The sequence below is a fragment of the Ornithorhynchus anatinus genome, chromosome 15, assembly GCF_004115215.2.
Source record: "Ornithorhynchus anatinus isolate Pmale09 chromosome 15, mOrnAna1.pri.v4, whole genome shotgun sequence".
NCBI classification, from domain to species: Eukaryota; Metazoa; Chordata; class Mammalia; order Monotremata; family Ornithorhynchidae; genus Ornithorhynchus; species Ornithorhynchus anatinus.
Window position 1 is genome coordinate 22,307,969 of NC_041742.1, and position 19,225 is coordinate 22,327,193.

General features: G+C 44.0%; 1 protein-coding gene across 2 annotated transcripts in view; it reads left to right on the forward strand.

The window, feature by feature from the left end:
- Positions 1-14,517, forward strand: part of PRPS2 (phosphoribosyl pyrophosphate synthetase 2) — a 29,724-nt gene extending 15,207 nt beyond the window's left edge. Inside the window, exons 2-7 of one of the 2 annotated variants that reach the window (XM_029079974.2) lie at positions 2,654-2,846; positions 7,090-7,188; positions 7,764-7,888; positions 10,808-10,981; positions 11,847-12,006; positions 12,715-14,517. In XM_029079974.2, the coding sequence (XP_028935807.1) occupies positions 2,654-2,846; positions 7,090-7,188; positions 7,764-7,888; positions 10,808-10,981; positions 11,847-12,006; positions 12,715-12,807 (844 nt within the window). In that variant the 3' untranslated portion in view covers positions 12,808-14,517. The remainder of the gene's footprint in view (positions 1-2,653; positions 2,847-7,089; positions 7,189-7,763; positions 7,889-10,807; positions 10,982-11,846; positions 12,007-12,714) is intronic. The other variant, XM_029079975.2, reaches the window with a different exon arrangement.
- Positions 14,518-19,225: the final 4,708 nt, after the last annotated feature.

The window sequence follows — 19,225 nt, forward strand, 5'->3', positions numbered from 1 at the left end:
AATGCATTTCTATGTGATTTAATTAGTGGCGTGAGTGCTCTGCTCTCAGCAAAGTAAAGACAAAGTTTTATTTCCTTCACTCTTGCAGAGAGATCATAGCTGGAGGGAAAAAAAAATCTAATTATTTTTAAATCTATTTAAGAAATTCATCTGCTCCTCCTCTTCTATCTTCTACTAATACCATAATATCTCCGTGGGTGTTCTGGGTCTCATCTGGGCATGTTTGGAAGTACCATCACTTAGAAGATCTAGGTCAACTCTGGTCCCCTACCCCCCCTCCACCCCCCAAAAAAGACAGGAGCATACAAAGGTAGAGACATTGTGCAGACACCCAAAGCGGGAGATGTGGGAGTCATGAAGATAGACGTTGAGACAGATGCGACGCGACCGACTGAGATTGAGACAGAGAATGATTGAACGGATTTTAAGGAAATCAAGCCATTCTCAATTGCGTTAAAAAGTACTTGAACGAAAGAAGGGTTAATAGATGGGTAAGCAAAATGAAAAGTTAATTCCAGGAAACAGGGAGCAAACGTCAGAGTTTGAGTGAACAGTGATGAGGTAAGTGCCGGGCTGGAAAAAGTTTAAAAAGTTTAAATGCTTTATTTAAAGATGACAAAAACCCCATCAAGGTTTGACCACTGATCGGAATTGTTGACTTACTCCCCAGGCTTTCTCACCAGCCTAACTTCTCTGCTATTCAACCCTGCATTTCTTCCTGTCTCCAGGACATCTGCACCTGGGTGACCCATGGCACCTTCCACTTCATATTGTAATAACCAAGCTCCTCCTCATCCTTCCTAAACCTACATCTTGTAGCATTCCCTGCAGCAGACAACCGAACCCCTGTCTTCCCTGTCAGAGAAGCAACACGGTCTAGCGGGTGGAGTACGGGCCTTGCAGTCAGAAGGGCCTGGGTTAATGTTGGTATTTGTTAAGCGCTTACTTTGTGCAGAGCACTGTTCTCAGCACTGGGGGGGAAACAAGGTGATCAGGCTGTCCCTCATGGGGCTCACAGTCTTCATCCCCATTTTACAGATGGGGTAACTGAGGCCCAGAGAAGTGAAGTGACTTGCCCACAGTCACACAGCTGACAAGTGGCAGAGCTGGGATCCGAACTCTCGACCTCTGACTCCAAAGCGCATGCTCTTTCCACTGAGCCATGCTGCTTCTCTAATTCTAATTCCACCTCCACCACTCGTCTGCTGTGTGACTTTGGACGTCATTTCCCTTCCTCTGTGCCTCAGTTACCTCATCTGTAAAGTGGGGCTTGAGACTCGGAGCCCTTAGGTGGGATAGGGACTGTGTCCAACCCGATTATTTTGTACCTACCCCACTGCTTAGTTCACTGCCTGGTACATAGTAAGCGCTTAACAAATACCACTGTCATTATTATTATTATTAGAGAAGCCCAGGACCTGCCAGCCACCTTTGATTCATCTCTGTCTTTCTCCTCCTACTTTGAGTGGGTCTAAATTCTGTTGGTGCTTCCTTCACAAGAGTTTACAGTTCTGCCCCTCGCTCTCCACCCTAGTTCCAGCCCTCGTCCTCACTGAGCTAAGTTAGTCCATCAGCCTCCTTACTGGTCTTTCTGACCAGTTGCCGGGATCATCATCCCCCCTTCATGTGTGACAGACCAACACCGCTCTCCCCATCTTCAAAGCCCTATTAAAGGTCATTTCTCCTTCAAGAGGCCTTCACTGAATAGCCCCACATTTCACCTCCCTATTTGCCTTCCCCTCTGCCTCCCCCCCTCATGTTCCTTTCATTCATTCAGTAGTATTTATTGAGCGCTTACTATGTGCACTGTACTAGGCGCTTGGAATGTACAAATTGGCAACAGAGAGAGACGGTCCCTGCCCACTGACGGGCTCAAAATCTTGTGAATCTTCTCCATTAAGTGTCCTATCCCTTTGTCTAGGGTGCATTACCTCCGAAAGACTTTGAAACTTACCCCTCCTTCAGCCGCACGCCACTTCTGTACATGTAATCTGCCGTGTCCCCTATTTGTAATTTATTTTGAATTCATTCATTCATTCAATAGTATTTATTGAGCGCTTACTATGTGCAGAGCGCTGTACTAAGCGCTTGGAATGGACAATTGGGCAACAGATAGAGACGATCCCTGCCCATTCGACAGGCTTACAGTCTAATCGGGGGAGACAGACATGCCTGTCTCTGGTTCTGTCATCCAGATTTTAAAATCTTTATGGGCAGGGATTATGTCTACCATCTCTATTGTATTGTTCTCTCCCAAGGACACCCAGTAAACGCTCGATAAATGCCATAAGAATGCATCACTCCCCTTCTTCAAGTCTTCCGTTAGCTAGTCATTTCTCCCCTCCACCAGCTGCCTGCTTACTTTTCCACTCCTTCCAGTCTACACCCCCAGCTTGCAGTCGTCACTTCTTCCAAGCTAAACATCAGGCATTAATTTGCTCTTGACCCTTCCATGTGAAATCCATTGTGCACGTCCTTCCTCCTGCCTGGAACTCCCTTCCCCACTCAAATCCACTAAACCACAGCCCTCCCCGATTGAACCATGTCCAGAAGACATTCCCTGGTCAGGTCACGCCAACAGCCACAGCCAAATATAGACCCGTTTTTCTAAAAATGTATTTACTTAACGGAGTCCTTCGTCTTTCTGTTGCAGTGTAGAGATTGGGGAGAGTGTGAGAGGGGAAGATGTCTACATCATCCAGAGTGGCTGTGGAGAAATTAATGACAACCTGATGGAACTTCTCATCATGATCAATGCCTGCAAAATTGCCTCATCATCCAGAGTGACGGCAGTAATCCCGTGTTTTCCCTACGCCAGGCAAGATAAAAAAGACAAGGTAGGTGAGGTGTGTTGCGTTCCAAAGTTTGTTCAAATTTTATACTCATTTTCTTTCACACGTTGCTTCTGCAGAGGTAATTGCTAGGGCTTTAAGCTAGAAGTCAGTCGACAGTGACTGGTATTAATTGAGTGCTTACTGTGTGCAGAACACTGTACTAAGCGCTTGGGAGAATACAGTAGAAAAATATAACAGACCCATTCCCTGCCCCACAGTGAGCTTACGGTCTAGAGGAGGAGATAGGAGAAGCAGCATGGCTCAGTGGAAAGAGCCTGGGCTGGGGAGTCAGAGGTCATGGGTTCGAATGCCGACTCTGCCACTTGGCAGCTGTGTGACTGTGGGCAAGTCACTTCACTTCTCTGTGCCTCAGTGACCTCATCTGTAAAATGGGGTTTAACTGTGAGCCTCAGGTGGGACAACCCGATTACCCTGTATCTGCCCCAGCGCTTAGAACAGTGCTCTGCACATAGTGCTGAACAAATACCAACATTATTATTATTATTATTGCTATAAATAAATTACCACTATGTACATAAGTGCTCTGGGGCTGGGGAAGGGGGGATGGATAAAGGGAACAAGTCAGGGTGATGCAGAAGGGAGTGGAAGAAAAGGAAAAGAGGGCTTAGGGTAGACTTCATGGAAGAGATGTGCCTTCAATAAGACTTTCAAGATAAGGAGTGTAACAGTCAGTCACTTAGTTGTATTTATTGAGCACATGCTGTGCAGAGCACTGTACGAAGCATTTGGAAGAGTACAATATAACAATATAACCAACAAATTCCCTGCCTAGGATGAGCTTACAGTCTAAGGGGGAGACAGACATTACTGTAAATTCATAAATGACAGATATGTACATAAGTGCTGTGGGGCTGGAAGGGGGGATGAATAAAGGGAGCAGATCAGAGGGAGGACGCTCTAAACCAGAGGCAGGACGTGGGCGAGATAGACGAGATGGAGATACAGTGAGAAGTGTAGAATTAGGGGAGTGAAGAGTGCAGGCTAAGTATGAACAGATGAATTATTTTAGTTAATGGATAGACTGGACTTTGAATCACCCCTGAGTGGCCAGGTTTTGCGGCTTTCATTTGTTGTTTTACAGATGGAGAAGCCATAAGCTATTATTTCAATCAGAGGCCACACCGAGTCGGGCGAGCCATCTATGCCAGGCCTCATTGCCAGGTGGTGCTACCCTGTTGGCCCACAGTTTCCTTACAGGTTCTGACATCCCAGAGGGCTACCGGGCTTTTCGTTCTAGCAGCCCATTGGAATCAATCTGCCTCCTGAGAAATGTCCTGAAACTAGTGTTTGTAGAGAGAAAAAGAAGGATTCTGGGCGTTCGCCTCTACTCAGTCAACCAGTGGTATTGCTGGAGAACTCGGAGAATGCTGTACTGAGCGCTTCGTTTTTTCAAGAGACGGCAGCGATGGAGTAATTAAGTCCCCCGTCTTCCATGGAGCCATCCCAGATTAGCCCCATTTCTGGTTCTCCTCAGTCTGAGCACCCCAACAAGCCTCCTGCACTTGTGTGTAGGTCTGAGAGGCTGTGAAATACTTAATGAGGCATGGCTGTTTGTATTTTTCTGGGTTAATCCCATCTCCTGCGAGAGAGTGAAAGCTTTCTAGTAACTCCAGTGTAGGAACCAAACTGGGATTGGACTCATAATTCCGTCGGGCTTTGTCTCTTGAAGTCCAAGTGCTTAGTACAGTGCTCTGCACACAGTAAAAGCTCAATAAATACGATTGAACGAAGGAATGAATGCAGTCGGACTGATAGTAGCTTTGATTTTTGTCTGGCCCAGAGCAACTTAGAGATGGGAGGGAATTGCGTGTGCAGGGACCACCAGCCTACGTGTGCAGTTAGTTCCATATTCCATTCTGATTGTGGTCCCAGTTGATGCCCAGGGCATTTCCCCACACATATGACCAAGTCATTATAGAGCTCTGCACCCAGTGTCTGCCCAGTGTTAACTACTGATTGACTCAACTTACCTTTTGTCACCCTCTACAAGGTAGGTGGGCTGTACCTGGAGGGAGGCTGTGCAGCCTTGCTTTACCTGTTAGGGGGCTGTCACAACCTGGGCCTTGCAAATCGATGAAAAATCTCCAGGCCCACAAAAATCAGTGGTGGGGTGGCGCCTCTCACTTCCTCCGAAGTCTCTGTTTTGTTGCAATTTGAAGAACGACCGTCAGACTCGAAGTCAGATTTACCGAGTTTTCCCACCTTATGGAATCTTCCAGAAAGTCCATCGAAAGGAGACTTAGAATTATTTGGGGGTTTACTAAACGATGTTCTTTTAGGCCCCAGGCACGTGCTAATTTTCAGAGTTGAGTTCATCTGTTTTTCTTCCGCAGTGGGTGTAGGAAAGCAAGGTCAAATCTACTGACTTTCATTTGTATTGCCAGGTCATTTCAGATTTGAAAAGTGAGCTAGGCGGCATATGGTGTTTAATTATTTAAAGATTAAGATGACTGTCTGGACTATTTTTAATTTAATTTGGCGGGCTTCCAAAATGGGTCCCCATAGCATAACTGACTTTTTATTATTAGTAGAAAGGCTCTTTGCCTTCTTTTGACTCTATTGGCATTTTAAGAACGTATGCGAATGTTCATTCTCTTCTTCTTTTTCTAAAGCACCTTCCTTGAAGCTATCCCCTAAATGGGTAAAGGGTGTTGGAACACAGAATGAGGCAAAATTTTAAAGAAAGCAGGTTTTGACAAGGAGGGAAATGAAATTAGAAAGTCTGAGCAAGTTAACTTCTTTATGGTATTTGTTAAGTGCTTACTGTGTGCCAGCAGGCACTGTACTGGGGTAAAAACAAGATAATTGGGTTACATGCAGTCCCTTTCTTCATCCCCATTTTACAGATGGGATCACTGAGGCACAGAGAAGTTAAGTGACTTTCCGAAGGTCGCACAGCAAAGAAGTGGCAGAGTTGGGATTAGAACCCAGGTCCTCTGACTCCCAGCCCCATGCTCTTTCCACTAGGCCATGTTGTTTCCTCATCTCATCTTAATTCTCCCCTGAATTTAGAAATCAAATGTTCATATGTGCTATTTTGTCAAGCGAACAAAAATCACCTACCCTAAATCTCTCTTCAGAAGACATTAGTTGGTGCCCTCCTCATTTGAAACTCACTGGTATTTATTATTATCGCTTGCTATGTGTTAAGTGTAGATACAAGATAATCAAATACGACAATCTCCCGCATTCGGGGGCTCACAGTCCCAGACGAAGGGAGAGCAGGCATTTTATCCCCATTTCCCAATGAGAGATCCCTGACACGAAGAGGTTGTGATCTGCCTGAGGCCATCCAGCAGTCCAGTAAAATGATTACTTTTCTAGCTCCCGAAATGGGACTGGAACACGAGTCCTCTGAATCCTAGGCCAGTGCTCAGTGCACAGGAACGACCTCCTGTTCGAGGGAAATGCCTGTTCAACTCCCGGAGCTCGGATGTTCCCCAGATAGGATCATCATGGTGAACCCTTTTTGAAATGGTTTCACTTCTTTGGACTTTTCAAGCTGGAACGTAAGAATAATGTACAGAGGGAATGGTTGTGATTGGAGGAGGGGAAGAACCTTTCACAAAGACACCGTGGCCGCGTTATCAGAATCGTTGTCTTCGTAATAAAAATGGAGTCCAGAAATCTTCCCCAGATCCTGGCTCCCTAAAGGCCGGCTTCCCCATCCATCCCTTCTCCTTTGAATTGAACCCTCAGTCTTATGTGTCGGGTAGTATTGAGGAGACGGGAGAAGGAAAAATGATTACTTTTCTAGCTCATCGCTTATTTTCTAGCTTCTGGAATAGAGTACAGGTGACAAGATAATACCCAAATGAGTTCAGGAGTTTAATCATTGTAAGTTACTTGTTACTGTAGAAATTGCAGGGTTTTTTTTCCTTTCTGACCAAATAGTAATATTTAACTGAACACTTCCCAAGGCCCCCATCGTTTGTTAGCAGGCAAGTTTTTTGTTTGTTTTTTTTAAAAGGAACTCTAAAATTTTATCACCTGGGGAAATCTGAATAGGAAACTTTGTAAAATATTTCATTGTAATGCATTTAAAAGTACATGGACTGCAGGGAAAGATAGAATTTTTTAGAACATCTTTCATTTAACTGCCAGGCATTATGCCTCTGAGAAGTACCTCTCTATCTGGTTTTCTGCTATATAGCTCTAACAGAATTGAAAATCATGACATTTTCTTCCTGTTTCTTTATTATAAAATGCATTTCTTGTTGTTTTTTTTTTTTAGAGTCGTGCTCCAATTTCTGCAAAACTTGTTGCAAACATGTTGTCGGTAGCTGGTGCTGATCACATCATCACTATGGATCTCCACGCTTCACAAATACAGGTAGTTACATTTCTACACTCTAGGTGATTGTAGCTAGGAGTCAGATATGACAGATTCACCTGGGGTCGCCTGTGGATATGTCATTTTGTGCAGGATAATTGGCTAAGGAAAATGCTAGTGCTCTGGTAGGAGCTTTGCATTTTAATTTTGCGTCAGGTCTTAAATTGTAATCTCTACTGGAGCCGTTGGCTGGAGTTTTAAGTTAGGTTGGGATTGTTGTTGTTTTTTCTTTTTCATTTTCGATGGGTGTGAATTGCTAATTAATTGTAAACTGTGTATCTGAGACTCTTCTGCAAAATGGAGTGATTTCCTGACCCTTGGCAGCTGGCTCTTGCTGCCAGGCATCAGAGAGCGGCACCGGAGTGCTGCTCAAGATGCGGCCTTCCAGAAGGCCGGTCTGTCGATCCACAGGCCGAGTGGATTAGAATAGGATATTAGCATTCAGGGGCTGTGTAGTATTTTATTTCATCCAGCGAAAATGGAAGCATCACTAAAGTGGCTCTGGACAACTTGAACATGTTTTGAGTGTTGCGGGGCCTATCCATGGTTTATTGCTCTCTCTTTTTTCCTCCCAGGGCTTCTTTGATATTCCAGTGGATAATCTGTATGCTGAACCTGCTGTGCTTCAGTGGATTCGAGAAAACATCCTAGAGTGGAGGAATTGTATCATCGTATCGCCCGATGCTGGTGGAGCCAAAAGGTACTGTTCAGACTACCCTTTGTCCCTGTTTAGAGCACTGTAAAGATTCAACTCTGTGAGAGGCTTGGGCGATCAAGTATTCGGCAGAGGTGGGTAATTTTATGCTACCATTCAGAGGACTGAGTACTGCAATTCATTCATTCATTCAATAGTATTTATTGAGCGCTTACTATGTGCAGAGCACTGTACTAAGCGCTTGGGATGAACAAGTCGGCAACAGATAGAGACAGTCCCTGCCGTTTGACGGGCTTACAGTCTAATCGGGGGAGACGGACAGACAAGAACATAGCCTTTGCATCCAACCTTTGCTGTCTGGATCATTTTTCTAAACTGGCATTCTCCCCGCTTCGCAAAAGCCTGCCTTGGTCTCAGTTCTTCTCTGTATTCTGCAGAAACTCCAATCACCTCTCTCCCTCTAACTTATCCGCTCTCTTCTCCTATTCCACCCCAACTACCCCTTTTCTACCAACCATCCTCTTCTGATTAGTTTCTCCCCTACCACTTAAGCACAAACCTTTACCCACATTACTTCTGTTGCTATCATTTATTTTAGTCCCCATGTCCCCTGATTGGTTGTTTAAGAGAAGCAGCGTGGCTCAGTGGAAAGAGCCCGGGCTTGGGAGTCAGAGGTCATGGGTCTGAATCCCGGCTCCGCCACTTGTCAGCTGTGTGACTGTGGGCAAGTCACTTCACTTCTCTGTGCCTCAGTTCCCTCATCTGTAAAATGGGGATGAAGACTGGGAGCCTCATGTAGGACAACCTCATTCCCCTGTATCTACCCCCGCGCTTAGAACAGTGCTCTGCACGTAGTAAGCGTTTAACAAATACCAACATTATTATTATTAAGTATTTATTGAGTCTCGAGTGGGTGCAGTGCACTGAATTAAAAAGATTTACAAAATGATAAACTGCTCTGGACTTGAGTTATAACAAATAATTAGTCCTGCTTGTTAGTGCTTCCAGCATCTCGGGCTTGAAATTTAAAAAATTTTTCAGGAAATTTTAAATTGGGATTCCTACGATGGATAAATCTGACATGAAAAGCTGCCAAAGAGCAGTAATAGGTACTGAGATTTCATATTTTTCAACTCCAAATTTGGGAAACAAAAGCAGAAGTATTTATTTGTATTAATGTCTGTCTCCCCCTCTAGACTGTAAGGTCAGTGTAGGCAGGGAACATGTCTGTTTATTGTTACACTGTACTCTCCCAAGTGCCTACTGCAGTGCTCTGCACACTGTAAGAGCTCAATAAGTACAATTGAATGAAAGTAGTGATTTGCGTCTCTCCCCCGGCCCCCTCCCCAGCAAGGGTGAGAGGTTCCAGTAATTTCTTAGCCGAAAGGAGGCTGAGTCTGAGGCCGCCCAGAGTCTTTCGGGTAAAGTCCACCCAACTCGAGGGGTTTGGCCCTGGACACAAGAAGCACACACTTTCCATTTTACAGAAGTTAAAAATAATTTTATTATAGCTCAAGAGTTAGGTATTTAACAGGCTACATTATTAGGAAGTACAAGTACAAGAGAAGTAGCATGGCTCGGTGGGAAGAGCACGGACTTAGGAGTCAGAGGTCATGGGTTCTAATCCCGGCTCCGTCACCTGTCAGCTGTGTGACTTTGGGCAAGTCACTTAACTTCTCGGTGCCTCAGTTACCTCATCTGTAAAATGGGGATTAAAAGTGCGAGCCCCACACGATTACCCTGTATCTATCCCAGCACTTAGAACAGTGCTCGGGACATAGTAAGTCCTTAAAAAATGCCAACATTATTACTATTATTATTACAACTTGAAAAGGACACACAATGCTAACCTTTCCCTGGGTTTAATACTTCTCTGACTTAGACTTTAGGCTCTTAAAGATTTCACAGGTACCGAGCAGCCTGAGCTTCGCTTCTCTTCTGCTGTTGTGTCTTCCTCTCGGCTCCCAGCTTCACTTCAGGTGCTTCTTCTAAAATCCTCCTTTGTAAAGGAGGCACGTGATGCTCCCTCTGTCGTAGACCAGTGATCGCTTGTTCTTTTTAGAAGGTTGGTTCTGGGAAAATCCAGTTATAGTCCTAATACTGTATGTGAAGTGTAAGAGTTGACTGACCCCTTCGGAAGTGATTTGAAGTGGACATTACAAGGGTGAGACTAAGTCTATGTCCAAAAATAGCGGAAGACCCGACCGATGGGGTGTTAATTTTCTGAATTTGAAATTTAGTTAAGCCACAAGAGGTCACTGTAGGAGTGTTTTGAAAGGGGCCAAAGCGAACTGAAAATCAGTTTATACTGTATGTACACGAGTACCGGGAAAGCACTGAGCAAATTGATGGGACTTTGGGTTTCAGTTCAGTCTATAAATTGCTTTTTTAAACCCGTCTTGATGGTAAAGCACAGACTCAATGTTCTCCCCGGCCTCATGAGGAGCTATTTATGGAGTGCTTACTAAACTCTGGACTAAGCTCTTGGAAGAGTACAATAGAGCCAACTTGGTAAGTGCGTTCCCTGCCCACCATGAGCTTGCAATCTAGTGGGACTACATAGTGTGCATTGTCTTGATGATGTGAACTGTGCTTTGTAGTTTCAAATGCAGTAGCCACTGGCTCACCTTTGCCCTCTCCAAATAGGGAAATAGCCGGTGCCTAATCTTCTACAGCTCCTTGTTTACTACCCCCCACTGTAAGTGAATCTTTGAACATAAGAAATGCCCTTCATTGTTGTGTTCTGAGTTGACCTAGCCCAGCTTTATTTTATTTTTGGCCTCCTTCAGATGGCAGCAACTAGAAAACCTGCCATTCTCTCTGCTGAAAGAGGATGGCTGCTGTGCTTAGCCCCAGGTCTCCCTTAGGCCTTGGGGCAAGCACTGGGTGCAGAGCATTGTATAAAGCGCTTGAGAGAGTACAATGCAGCAGTTTGTTTTACTTTGTATTTCCTTCTCAATTTAGAGTCACGTCAATTGCTGATCGACTAAATGTCGAATTTGCCCTGATTCACAAAGAAAGAAAGAAAGCTAATGAGGTGGACCGAATGGTGTTGGTTGGCGACGTGAAGGATCGGGTCGCTATCCTCGTGGATGACATGGCCGACACATGTGGCACAATATGCCATGCTGCAGATAAGTAAGTGGCAGTCTGGAAAATCTACTGCTCACCAATCTCCAAACTCTCATTGGAAAGGGAATGCAGAGTACACTTTAAAATGACAAAATTTGGGAAAAGGTCCTGCAAGACACGGATTAAATTCATTAGGGAAAAATGCAAGTTATAGCATTAAGGGGTTGGTTCGGGGTTAGTCTCAGAGGTGAGCTGGATGAGAATCATCAGTGTTGTATAATTGGTTTTTTTAAGCCAAAATGAGACTCCATCAAAGGACTCTTCCTTCCCCATCTTAATAGAGTATTTGAAAGGGACCCAAAATGATTGATGGGCTGAAAGATAGGAAAATGCTGAACAGGCAGAAAGAAGTGTGTGATATTAAGGAATCCCTGATCTGGAGCCATTTAAGAAAAAAATAGACACCGTCTGGTGGGTATGGGCACAGGGAGACTTTACCCATACTTCCAACTTTGTATTCAGTTGTCAGCTAAGAACTGTAAGTCATTCGAATGACCAGAGAAGCAGCTTGGTCTAATGGAAAGAGTAGGGGCCTGGGTACTGACTCTGCTGTCTACCAAATGTGTGTTACCTTGGGCAAGTCACTGAACTCTGTGATTTAGTTTCCTCTTTTGCAAAATGGGGATTCAATACCTGCTCTCCCTCCTACTTAGACTTGTGGATCTTGGTGATCTTCTGTCTACCCCAGCACTTAGTTCAATAGTGGCACATAGTAAGCATTAAAAAAATTCCACAATTAGCATTATTATTCCTTTTTGGGTGGTGGGTTTGTTTTGGGGTTTGGTTTTGGGTGGGGGGGCAATCTTGAATAACTCTGAGTATTTTGTGGAATAAGACTTTTTAAAAATACCTTATTTTTTGCTCTTTGTAGGTTGCTCTCTGCTGGAGCCACAAAAGTCTATGCCATCCTTACACATGGAATCTTCTCTGGTCCAGCGATTTCCAGAATCAACAACGCTGCTTTCGAGGCCGTTGTTGTCACAAACACGATTCCACAAGAGGACAAAATGAACCACTGCTCCAAGATTCAGGTAGACCTGGGCTGGAAGAGGGAGGACAAGTGGGGTCTCTCTTCCCACATGCTCAACACTAAGTTTAGCAAAGGGAGAAGAAAACCTCCTAGTGCTGGGATGGCCCACGAGCCCTGTCCACTTGCATTTCCTGAGACTATTTACAAGGGATAGCCAGGGCCTAAGTGCTTATGGCAGAATGTCCGTCTGCCTTAGGAAAGATGGCCATTATCAAGGGTCCATCTTCACTCTGGGAAGGGAGAAAAGCTGAGACTTTATTGCCTCTACCTGTAGGAAAGGGAGAGAGAGGGGAAACAGAGTGAAAAAAAAAATACCCTGTTTAGGTTCCCCGGCAATCTTAGGTCCTGCAGGAAGGTTTCTTGGCATCTTTTTTTAAGAAAAAAGAACTTAACAGAAGAAAGGAGAAGTACGTACATTAGGTATCTCTTGCTACCTATTTCAGATAGGTGCTTAAAGGCCATTCCTTGTAGGAAGGTGAAGAGGTTTTTCCAAGTCCAATTAACGTTTTTCCCTCTCCAAATTCCTTAGTCACTAGAATTTTCTCTTTTCATTTATGCTTTCTTTTGTAACCTTTAGGTTAAACTATTTGGGGAATTAATATTAGAAGAAAAACAACTAAGTACTGAAATTCCGTGTTAGTTTTTAGTGCTAAAATCACTCTCAGCCGAGGTTTTTTTCACCCTTTTTTAATTCATTCATTCATTTTAGGTTATTGACATCTCAATGATTTTGGCGGAGGCAATCCGAAGAACACACAACGGAGAGTCTGTGTCTTACCTGTTCAGCCATGTTCCTCTATAACTGCAGAGTGTGGCGTGCCTTCCTCTGGGCTGGCTGAACAACTCCACTTTGTTTTTTTTTTTTTTTGTCTTTAAATTTTTGGGACTCAGATAATGAATGTTTGTTAAAGCTTCAGAGATTATTCTTCTTGTTAATCCCCTAACTTTTTGGTAATGGGAAAGTCACCTGTCCTTGTGCAGTAGTTAGGGGGCTACAATTTCAGTAGTAATTCCATTTCAACAGTTAGCTATTATTTGTATGTTTCTGGGAAATGCCGAAGGCATTTATTTCTGTATTAAAGCATTTCACTTATTAGTTTTATATTTAATATTACTGCCTCTGGACATTAAGGTGAAGCCCTTGCTATATAGACTGGCCCCTTACCCCCTGCTTGAGCATCAGAAGACTTCAGTACTACTTTGCCCCAGTGCTCTGGGACAGCTTTTTGACCAAATTCTTTGTTTTGCTAGAAGGTGTCGACCACCTGATAGCAATTTATAGTGCTAAGGATTGGGGGTTTGGCTGCATGGTATGGCATCTCCCTCCTTACAGAACTTCCTAGCTCTGAAATCCCTTGAGCATTCCCAGCATTAGGAAATCACTTGTAAGTACAATCCTCCCCCCTCAGTGCATTGATACATCAGTCAATCCCCACTCCATTTGTCTTTTGTCTTGTCCTGAATTTAACTGCAGCTTCTATCTACTCTTCCAGTTTGTAGGTAAGCACAATAATGGACCCCCGGATTATATTAAAGCAACACTGCAAGGGGGGTTGGGTGGTGGAGACCTTAAATGCTCTCAAACTCCAGCCCTCTTTATTCCTTATAGCCAAGGGGGGCCTATTTAGAGATGCATATTTATATAGTGGCTTTCAGGATTAATAGTTACTTGCACTCTGAAGTATTGTATCACTCAGGCAACTGGCTCTCTTCTTTCATCATCCGTGGGAAGATGGTACTTGGTTTAAAAAGAGAAAGCCGCACTTATTTTCTGGGTAGGAAATCAGGCAGCGAGGGGCCAAACTATTCAGCCAAAGAAAGGGTTGAACAATCATGACTTGCACTCAGGTAGTGTAAGTCCCTCCGCCCCAGAAGTGTAGGGGTAGATCTGGCCTAAGAAGAACCGTTAACACGACTACCTTCTAGTGTTTGTGGCAGGTAAAAAATGTTCTATAATCTTCATCCAGGTAGTTGAAGTTCAGCTCTATTGAATTGCAGAAAACTTGTTCAACTGACAACAGTGAAAGCACAGTCCCAAACATTTAGATGAGAAAATGTAACGAGGCACCTTCCCTTTCAGCAGAATTAAAAATGCTCCCCTTGAGTCTACCCTCTTAGCCTGATAAGGAAACAAGTTGTGTATATTTAGTTTTGTGAAAGTCTTAAAATAATGAACTTCTTTGGTAAACAATCCATAATATCAAACCCCAGTTCCTTTGGGAAGAAAAAAAGTATTCTGCTGATAAAATTCTACAGTTTAAAATAACAGTCTTGTCATTATTTAACATGATTTTATATTTTTTTTGTGTATTAACTAGAGTTTATATAAATTTTAAGTCCCTAAAAGTGGCCAGGTAGTCACTATACCAAAGTTGCTCACCTCAAAACTAGTTCTATCAAAGTTATCATTTATGGTGCTTGTTGAACAGGTCTCTGTTACAAATGAAATTTCACATTATTTCTCCAATATTGTGCTGAAATATTTTCAATAAAATGGTGTTGTTAAACTGTTCCTCTGTATAAGATTGTGCATTTGTGTGATGGCGGATTGGAAATGCTAAATATTGCTTAATTCACAGTCTGTGGCAGGAGCCGGGGAGGAAACCAGAAAGTCTCAGAGGGTTTCTGCTGACAAATGACCTCGTGAGTAGCAGCAAAATTAGATGGTCTAAGTGAAACCGTCCTAAAAATCTAAATCCCACTTAGTCCTGAAACTTGTTAGTAGTCATGGGAGAGCTGTAAAAGTATCCGAAGAGAACGTATCCTTTTGGGGCCTAGGAAATAAAAGCGTCATACAGATTTTCTTTGAGCTCTTAGTCATCTAGGAAGGGAAGGAAGAGTTGACTCACATAAGCCCAGGACAGGTGCATAAAGTGTAGTCAACCAATGCCCTCCGCGTTCAGTTCAGAACTAGGAAATGTGTGCTTTAGTGTGTAATGGGTCAGAGAAAATCTGGCCTGCAGTGGGGGATTTCTCAGCAGTCCCATTTTACCCTTGGGAATCTGACTGTTTACAGACCAAAGTGGGGAGGGAGTCTGCACTGAAGCAAAAGCCATATTTTTACCGCCAGGGCCCAGAACAACATGTGGGAGAGCCAGCCAGCCAAAGGAATTTTCTGGTGGAAATTCCCTGTTCTTGCCTGGGCTAAACCTGACTTAGTATTAGCAAACATCTTGAGAGCCATGGACTACTCACGTTTGCAACGTCCCTAGTTCTCGAGCCTGAGCCCAAAGCAGCAGCCAGCCCAAAGGCTCCCATACATGACCTGAAAATCCACCCAATCTCACATGAATGCTTTTTGGCCTTTTTCCATGCTGCATTATAGCACGGATATTAGTAGCTCCTCTTCCTGTTAATCCCGGGCTACGGTGGAAGATGTTGTTGTGGCGGCTGTTTTTAATTATCGTATCCTTGGAGAGGAGTAAAACAAAAAATAATGATAAAATATGAACTTTACAGGTCAAACGAAGTGGAACAGTGATCCAATGGCTGATGAGCAAAAATCAACTGGTTGTGCTCTAGTTTTCATTTTTCTCTAAGCCCATGCAGAACCAATTATTTATGGGCTTTTAGTGACCCGAGGGCAACTCATCCGCACCAACTACAGACATAATAAAGGAAGTTTGGAGCAAATTTGATATAGTTTCAAAAAATTTGCTAGTTCCTCGATAGTCCCGACTTTTCCCTTGGGGTTGACTGTAGAGGTGGGGAGTGGATTTTCAAGTCAGTCACGCTACATCTTATGGTCATCTTTGGTGTGTGACATTAAGTATAACCCACACCTAAAAAAAGAAGAGAGATTCCCCCCCCCTTGGTAAGTTTAATCCAGTCACTTCAACAACACGTTTATAAAAGGATCTGTATTTTTCTGTTAGCAATTATCTATGAAAAAAAATCTCAGGTGCAGAGTACCTTGGGTTGAAGCTCAATTCCTGAACATACACTTGGGTTGCCACAGCTTAAAACAAATCAGTTACTTCTTATACCCACATTAAATAAAATAAATAAATGTTTTATGGGATTGTGTGATTGCCATATTTTTAGATTTCTGGCTGATCATCAATGGTAAATATTAAGCACCTGGGAAAATACAATACATCAGAATTGACAGAAGTGATCCTTGCCTGTCATGAGTGCAGGACACCGCTTCTCTGGAGACTGGTTAGTAATCATCCCACACTACTTCTACTACTGCTAATATCTTCTTTCCCATCCTGGTGTCAAATTGGACTTTTCTTTGTTTCTTACCTCCCACACGCAGGTGCAGTTGAAATCCTGCCAGTCGTAAACCTTCCTCGGCAATATTTCTTCTTTATTGGTTCACACACTCAACTTTTCTAAGATGAATTCCTGGTACATCTTTATTTCTAGACTCACATTTATCCTTTGCGATTGAAGAGATCATTTTAGAACGTGTTCCTAAGTAGGTCGCTTCCCGTCTCGGAAACCTCCAGTGGCTGCTCGTATCACTCGGGATCAAAGGAAAACTCCAAACTATTAGATTTCCCTCACCTCACACTCTACTCTGCTTACAGTTCTGTGTTGGACCCAGTGTGCCATCTCCAATTAAACCCGCTTCCAGCCCATGTCAGTCCATCAGCTAGCCACCTTAACCACTCACATGCCTGTATCTTTGTGCTTTATTGCACGTTTGAAATATACGTCCACTTGCCCTCCTCCATTAGATGGTAAGTTCCAAGGTAATAACAGGGTTTTTTTTTCCTTTTACTGTGCTCCCAATTGCCTTCCGCAGGGCAAGCATTCATTCAGTCGTTCAATTGTACTTATTCAGCTCTTTTTGTGTGCAGAGCACTAAATTAAGCGCTAAACAGTAGATCCTCATTCAACACTGCTAGTACTAAAGGACAAACACAAAGCCCAGTTGTAGCTAGCTCCCCACAGAAATGTTTGTGGCTGTATATCTTCCTATCCACAGAGCATACTGCCTTTAACTATGACCTCTAAAAGTTCTGTTTAAAAAAGATTTGTACTGAGCAGAGCGCAGATCCCCTTTTCCTCCAAGTGGCTTTTCACCCTGCTATGAAACTACCAGGTGAAAACCACGTGTAGTCCTAAAACGAAACCAACTTCCCTATTTCAGGCGCCCCAAGGTGGAGGGTGGTGCAATCCCTAACCATTATTAGACTTATGGCCAAAAGAACACACCTCCTCTTTTTCAGATCCAGCAGGGGTGCCAAATAGATTGCATTCATTATTAAGGAACAATGGGAGAACCCACTCAATTCCCAGAATTTAAGGCCCAATTAGGTCAACATATCTATCCTGGACTCCAGGGTACATGTCGGGGCCACTTGAAAGAGCAGCTGATTGTTCCACTTTAGTTCCTCTTCTAAAGGGGATATGAAAAGTGCAACAACTGCATTTTCCTAGTTCTGCATTAAACCCTCCAGCCCGCGGCCCGGGTGCAGACGAAGACAACAGTGGTGCCAGCCGCAACACTACTTGGGCATTTGGAATTCCTTGAGATCCTTCTGGGTGCTGGTGCAGCTGAGAAAGGGAGATCTTCCTAGACATCTGGGATTTTTAAAAATTACTGGCTCAAGAAATAAAAGCCTTGGGGTTATCCTCACCAAGGGGGTGCTCCAGTAAGGAGAGTAGTATGTTGATAGCATGTTGGAAAATCCCCAGAGGAGAATCTGATTTGGAACTTAAACACTCTCTTATTTCTGAATCATACTTTGGCCACTTCAATGGGAAAAAAAAAATCCATCCTCCCCCCACCCCCCCCAAAAAGAGATAACATGCCATACCTGCTATTGCTAGTTATTGTGTTTACAGCCCTCCTAAAATCTCATCTAAAGAGGTCTTCCCTAAGTCCTTACTACCTCTCCCCACTCGGCTCTGTACCCTTTAAATATACGCCCGGCAGCTCTTTGTTTCCCTGCCATTTCCCCTAAGAATAATTCATTTTAATGTCGATGTCCCCTCTAGACTAAGCTCTAGGTGGCCCGGGACCATGTCTACCAACTTGTACTATCTCAAGTGCCTGCTTAGTACAGTGCTTTGCAGACCGCGGGCGCTCAATAAATGCCACTGATTGAGTTACCAAGGGTGAGCATAAATTGTGAATGAAATAACTAAATAATGCCTGGCACATAGTAAGTGCTTAACAAATACCATGAAAAGAAGCACTAATAGGGGTTTCCTATTATTATCATCACTAGAGGTTATTGGGCACTTGGTGGCTACAGCGCCCTGAAGTAGGGTCTTGGGAACATACCAAACAGGTATATAACAAATAATATTGATTTTGGTATTTGTTTAGCGCTTACTAAGTGCAAAGCACTGGGGTGGGTAGATATGAGTTAATCAGGTTGGAGGCGGTCCCTGTCCTACACTGGGCTCACACTCTTAATCCCGATTTTTTGCAGATGAGGTAACTCAGGCCCAGAGAAGTGAAGTGACTTGCTCCAGGTCACACAGCAGATATATGACAGAGACAGGATTAGAACCCAGATCCTTCTGACTCCCAGGCCTGTGCTCTATCCGCTAGGCCATGTACTATCTCTGCCTTCAAGGAGTTTATGATCTAAAAGGCAAGAAGGTAAGCATCTCATCAGCACTCATTTGTTGCAGTAAAACTTAGGTATCTCTTAAAATCCATTTGCTATAGAAGAAGAACAGACACCGAGAAGAAGCCAAGTGACTCCCCCGAGATCATCTGGGCGCAGTGATGCTGGAGTCTCCCACCTTGATGACGGACGAGCCTCGGTCCAGTCCCAACTACTTTGGGATGAGAACCTGTGAAAAGTCAGTGACAAAACCAGCCCACGTGATCTGTGTAGCATCACTCGCACTCTCGTCTCTGCCGGTCACGCTCCCACTGGAGCAGAGGGACGGTAAGCAAGTACCTGGGTGTTGAATGCACTTTGGATGCATATCCCTTTTATGGCTAGGGCACCATAAACCCACAGTTGGTGGCGGGGTACCTGTGTCGTTAAGTGCTTACTATGTGCAGAGCACTGTTCTAAACACTGGGGTAGATACAGGGTAATCAGGTTGTCCCACGTGAGGCTCACGGTTAATCCCCATTTTACAGATGAGGTAACTGAGGCCCAGAGAAGTTAAGTGACTTGCCCACAGCCAGCTGACAAGTGGCAGAGCGGGGATTGGAACCCATGACCTCTGACTCCAAAGCCCAGGCTCTTTCCACTGAGCCACGCTGCTTCTCTAGCCGCTTTGGTCTTCACCACCCATAT